General features: G+C 41.3%; 1 protein-coding gene across 1 annotated transcript; it reads left to right on the top strand.

Moving 5' to 3' along the window:
• Positions 1 to 409: 409 nt before the first annotated feature.
• On the top strand, positions 410 to 2,271 carry LOC149933708 (uncharacterized). The gene is made up of 3 exons (XM_090157392.1): positions 410 to 572; positions 642 to 1,213; positions 2,101 to 2,271. Exons 1-3 carry the CDS (start codon positions 554 to 556, stop codon positions 2,269 to 2,271), a joined length of 762 nt encoding a protein of 253 aa, XP_090013518.1. The 5' UTR covers positions 410 to 553.
• Positions 2,272 to 4,679: the final 2,408 nt, after the last annotated feature.

Consider the following 4,679-nt stretch of genomic DNA (forward strand, 5'->3'; position numbering starts at 1 on the left):
GATATGGACACTGAAGTACAAACATCTGCCATAATCACCGTCCTGAAACAACCTTCTAAAATTATAGCCGTAGTGATTATTTTAATTACAATTTTCTTATTTGAGTTCATTTTGTGGTATTTTGAAAACGTTTCTACCGTAAAATTGTAACTTTTTTCACTGTAGTTCACAAAATGGTATTAAAAGTATACTAATTTTATGTTAATTTCTATTAATTGTATTGTTTTCTAGGATATGATTGCATCACAAGCTCTCGAGAGGAAACTACAATGGGTTTTTTTCTTCTTCCAAGTGGATTAATATGTGACGTCAATGGGAATAATTAGAGGCAGTTTCGAGCACGGGACGGTTTAATTTCGAGTGTCTAGAACTGTTATCTCAGAGAGAGAGAGAGAGAGAGCCGATAGAATTTGAGGGTTATTTGAAGTTTAGATCACGTGATGAATTAATCTCAACAAGATAGGAACTGATTAATCTCCCATGCGTCATTTCTCTCTGAGACGCTGAACTGAAAAGAAGTGCATCGGCTTTGCTCTCGTCATCTACCGTAAACATGGAAAAACGATCTATTGGTAAGCATTATTTTATTAATACTATTACTATTTCAATAGACAAAGGCTTAACATTTTCATTTTCTATAGCCGAGACGCATACCGTATCCAAACGCAGGGGCAAAGAAAGACGTATCAACATAAAAATCACGTTAGGAGGATCAGTCTACATTTCTTTTGGTTTCGACGGGTCAAAATTACAAGTTCTCTTCTTCAAAAAATCGAACGAAAATATTCTGTTCCTGACCTCCGAAGCTTTCACCAATCTACTCTCTCTTTGGGGAGATATTTTCGCCGCTACGCAAACCGGAGCATCGTCTCTAACCCACAACATCATCGACTATCACGACAACAACGTATCCGTCGTCGCCACGAGCAACAACATCAAATTGACCTCTGCCTACGGTCATGTTCTGGATCTGGGAGCTCGCGAAATCGGTGAGTTCCAAAAAAAAATTGATTTTATTCGGTTTCAAATAAATCTTTTAAACGAACATAAAAATGTTATCGAATGCATGTACTTAGCTATTGTTAAAAACCTTAAAAAAATTCACGAATTATTATATGGAAAACCTTTCGAGGGTTTATTTTTGTACCCAGATCAATTTAATTCGTACCATCAAGTAAAATCTTATTTTGGCTGTTTTAAATCACCCTCGGAAGTACTACAAGATTTTACTAATTTACTCGTAGATAATCAATTAACCTGTAAACTAAGCTACTTTAATTTGTTTTCATTGTGTAATGCACAAGATAACCATCTAATGGAATATCTGATAGTACCTACTAACATGTAAACAAAGTTCTAAAATAAAATAAAAAATTAATTAAATTGAAAATAACTTGTTATTATTGCCTAGAGATTAGAAATTAAGGAGTTCTGAAGCGATAAGCAAACGGGTAAAAATCTAATCTCCAGATATCTGCACGAGGAAAACTAATTCTGGAGAATGGGGATGGGGGAAAGCAACTGGTGATTAGAAGGGATGAAAGCAATGGGGGAAAGGAGCTGGTGAACGAGAGATAAAGTATCCAGTGAATGGGGTTTGGGGGACAGCAACCGGTGAACGGGGGAATCTGGTGATTAGAAATTCTGGTGATTGGAAATTCTGGTGATTAGAAATTCTGGTGATTGGAAATTCTGGTGATTGAGATGGGGGCGCGGGTGGGGGAGGAACGGGAGAGGCGCGGGTGAACGGCGGGAGCCAAGCTACAGCTTTGTGTCTATCCGGTGATTGAGAATGAAATTCTCAATCACCGGATAGACACCCTTCTCTCTCACGAAATCAAGAATAGCGCGTTTAAATTCATTAAAAGACAATTTTTAACGTAGGAGGTTTAGGGGAAGAGAGTTCCACAAGGAGATTCCCCTAGAACGCGGGCTCCGTTTACAGATAGTGGCCGACAGAGTTTCCAGGTGAAAAGAAGCCACACTAGAGCGAGTAACATGAGACCGATTGAAAATGTTATTTTATATAGGGCGGTACTTGATAAGAATTAATTTTGAACATAAAGATTAATAGGTGGTACACATAACGTTGCTTTAAAGTCATCCACTTCAGGGTATCACGTGCAAGGGTTGCGGAAGACCGACGCTTCGCACCAACCACAGTTTTCGCAGCACGGTTTTGCAGTATTTGAAGAGGACGTAAATAACAATCAGAGCACGCATAGTAAAAGATATCACCATAATCGAAAAGCGGCTGCACCAACGATTTAAAAAGTGTTCAATAACTTCACATTTAAAGATACATGGCTTAAGCGAACGAATACACCACAGACGCTGATTAACCTTTTTCGAGACATAGTCAACGTGGTTGGTAAAGGTGAGCCCCTCATCAAGGTACACTCCCAAATATTTCACAGAAGAAACCCGCGTAACACCACTTTTAGGTAAATCTTTAATATTTCGAAAATGCGAAAGAGTATGGGGAGATCCAAACAACATAAAGACTGACTTGTTCTTCTGGAGTGATAAGTGCAAGTCACCATAAGCTCCATCCATATTCAAAACGACAGTATCCATTATTCGAATTAAATCATGCGGGGTATTTGATATAGAAAGTGTTGAGTTTTGTGTCAACGCACACGGAGCAGAGCCACTGAAGAGTGAATAAACTGACGACGTAATAAAATTCCAACTAGTAATTTATTAACGAAGTTAAAAACAATATGTACAACACTATTTACGATCTAACTAAGTTAATATGTGAGCGACATTACTATTGAAAATGCAGAAGCGGAATGACTCTCCGACTATTACTGCGGTGACGTTTTATAGTAATGCTTTATCTTGTTAAATAACAATACTAAACATATTAGATAAGATAACGCTTGTTATGAAAACAATATACCTTCATTGTTTACTTCAACACTCTCCCTCAATGAAGATATGAGTGAACATGTATTTGCTAAACTTCTTGGCGGTGTCGGGAGATCGTTTCGTTTTTTTTTCTGACTGTCCTCGACGGATCTGGATGTCACGTCTCGGCTTGAGTTACTGCTCGCAGATTCATTGTCTGACGAAGACGAATGAATGTTTCAGCTGGGAGACTCTTCGTAAAGATGTCGGCTAGTTGATCTTCGCTCGGTACATAGACGACATCAAGCATCCCACCATCGACCAGTTCACGAACGTAGAATTGGCGAATGTTAATATGTTTAGTCCGACGATGAAACCCAGGATTACGGATTAACTTAATCGTACCGGCGTTGTCGATTTGAAGTACTGGAACTTCGTCGTTCGCAACTCCAATTGTGGTCTTGACTGCTTTTATCCATACGACATCCTTCGCTGCCTCGGTAGCTGCCATCAGTTCTGACTCGATCGTTGAAAGACTGACTGATTGCTGTCTCCTGCTGGCCCAAGTGACCGGAGTAGAGCCCATGAGACAAACGAGACCAGAAGTTGAACGTCTGGATTTCTCGCATCCACCATAGTAAGCATCGGAGTAAGACACTATGGTCAAGACATCATCTGATCTGTACAGCAGTCCAAGATAGCGACATATTCGTTTGACCGAATTCCTGTCTGCGACAGTCGGTTTTGCCATAGCTTGAGAGGCGCGGTTTACGGCGAACTCTATGTCTGGTCTGGAACCCATGGTTGCGTATCAGAGACTTCCAATTGCTGAGGCGTATTAGGTTGACGACTCGAACGGTCTTTGATCATCTGGGATTGAACCAGCAACCGTAGCTGGTGTCTTTACTGGTTTACAATCAGTCATGTTGAGGCGTTCCAAGACTCGTTCAACGTAAGCGCTCTGGTGAAGGAAGATTGACCCATCCCTCAAGACATCGATTTGAAGTCCAAGATATGTTGCTGCCGGACCAGTGACCATTTAGAATTTCTCCAAGAAACCATCAATCGCTTCATTGGAATCTCCGGCAACCAGAGCATCGTCAACGTACAAGACCAGGATCAGGTAAGTATCATCAGTCGAGTAGACATAAAGGCAATGGTCTTCCTCCCAGTGTCTAAAGCCAAAATCTCCAAGAGATTTGTCAATCTTCTCGTTCCAACATCTAGGTGATTGCTTCAGATCGTAGAGACTCTTCTTCAGTAGCCAGACTTTGTCGCTTCCATCTTCGAATCCCTCAGGTTGACGTAGGTAAATCTTCTCCGTCAAGGTACCGTGGAGAAAGGCCGTCTTAACGTCAAACTGCTGCATGCTTAGTTTCTTCTGGGAAACGATGCTCAGAAAAATTCGCAGGGTGTTTAAGCGTGTCACTGGAGCAAACGTCTCGTGATAGTCTAGTCCTTCTCGTTGAGTGAATCCTTTTGCTACGAGACGTGCCTTGTGCTTGGCTATAGTTCCATCCTCAGCGATTTTCGTGCGAAAAACCCATTTGTTTCCGATCACTTTTTGACCCTTCGGTAGATCGACCAGCTTATAAACTTCAAGTTTCTCCATAGCTACGAGCTCTTCATTCATTGCCTTCTCCCATTGCACATGGTCAACGGATGAGCGAGCCTCCTTGGAGGTCGTAGGTAACAGGTCACATACCAGGAATGCTTTGTCTTTTGGAGGAGAACAGGCCGTGCAAGAAAGTGGTTTCCACTTCGTTCTGTCTCGGAGAACAGGACCCGCGGTTCTTGTGGTCTTGCCTTTAGAGACGGGTATGGAG

This window comes from Leiobunum rupestre, chromosome 8, assembly GCF_980474605.1.
Source record: "Leiobunum rupestre chromosome 8, qqLeiRupe1.1.hap1, whole genome shotgun sequence".
Classification (NCBI taxonomy): domain Eukaryota; kingdom Metazoa; phylum Arthropoda; class Arachnida; order Opiliones; family Sclerosomatidae; genus Leiobunum; species Leiobunum rupestre.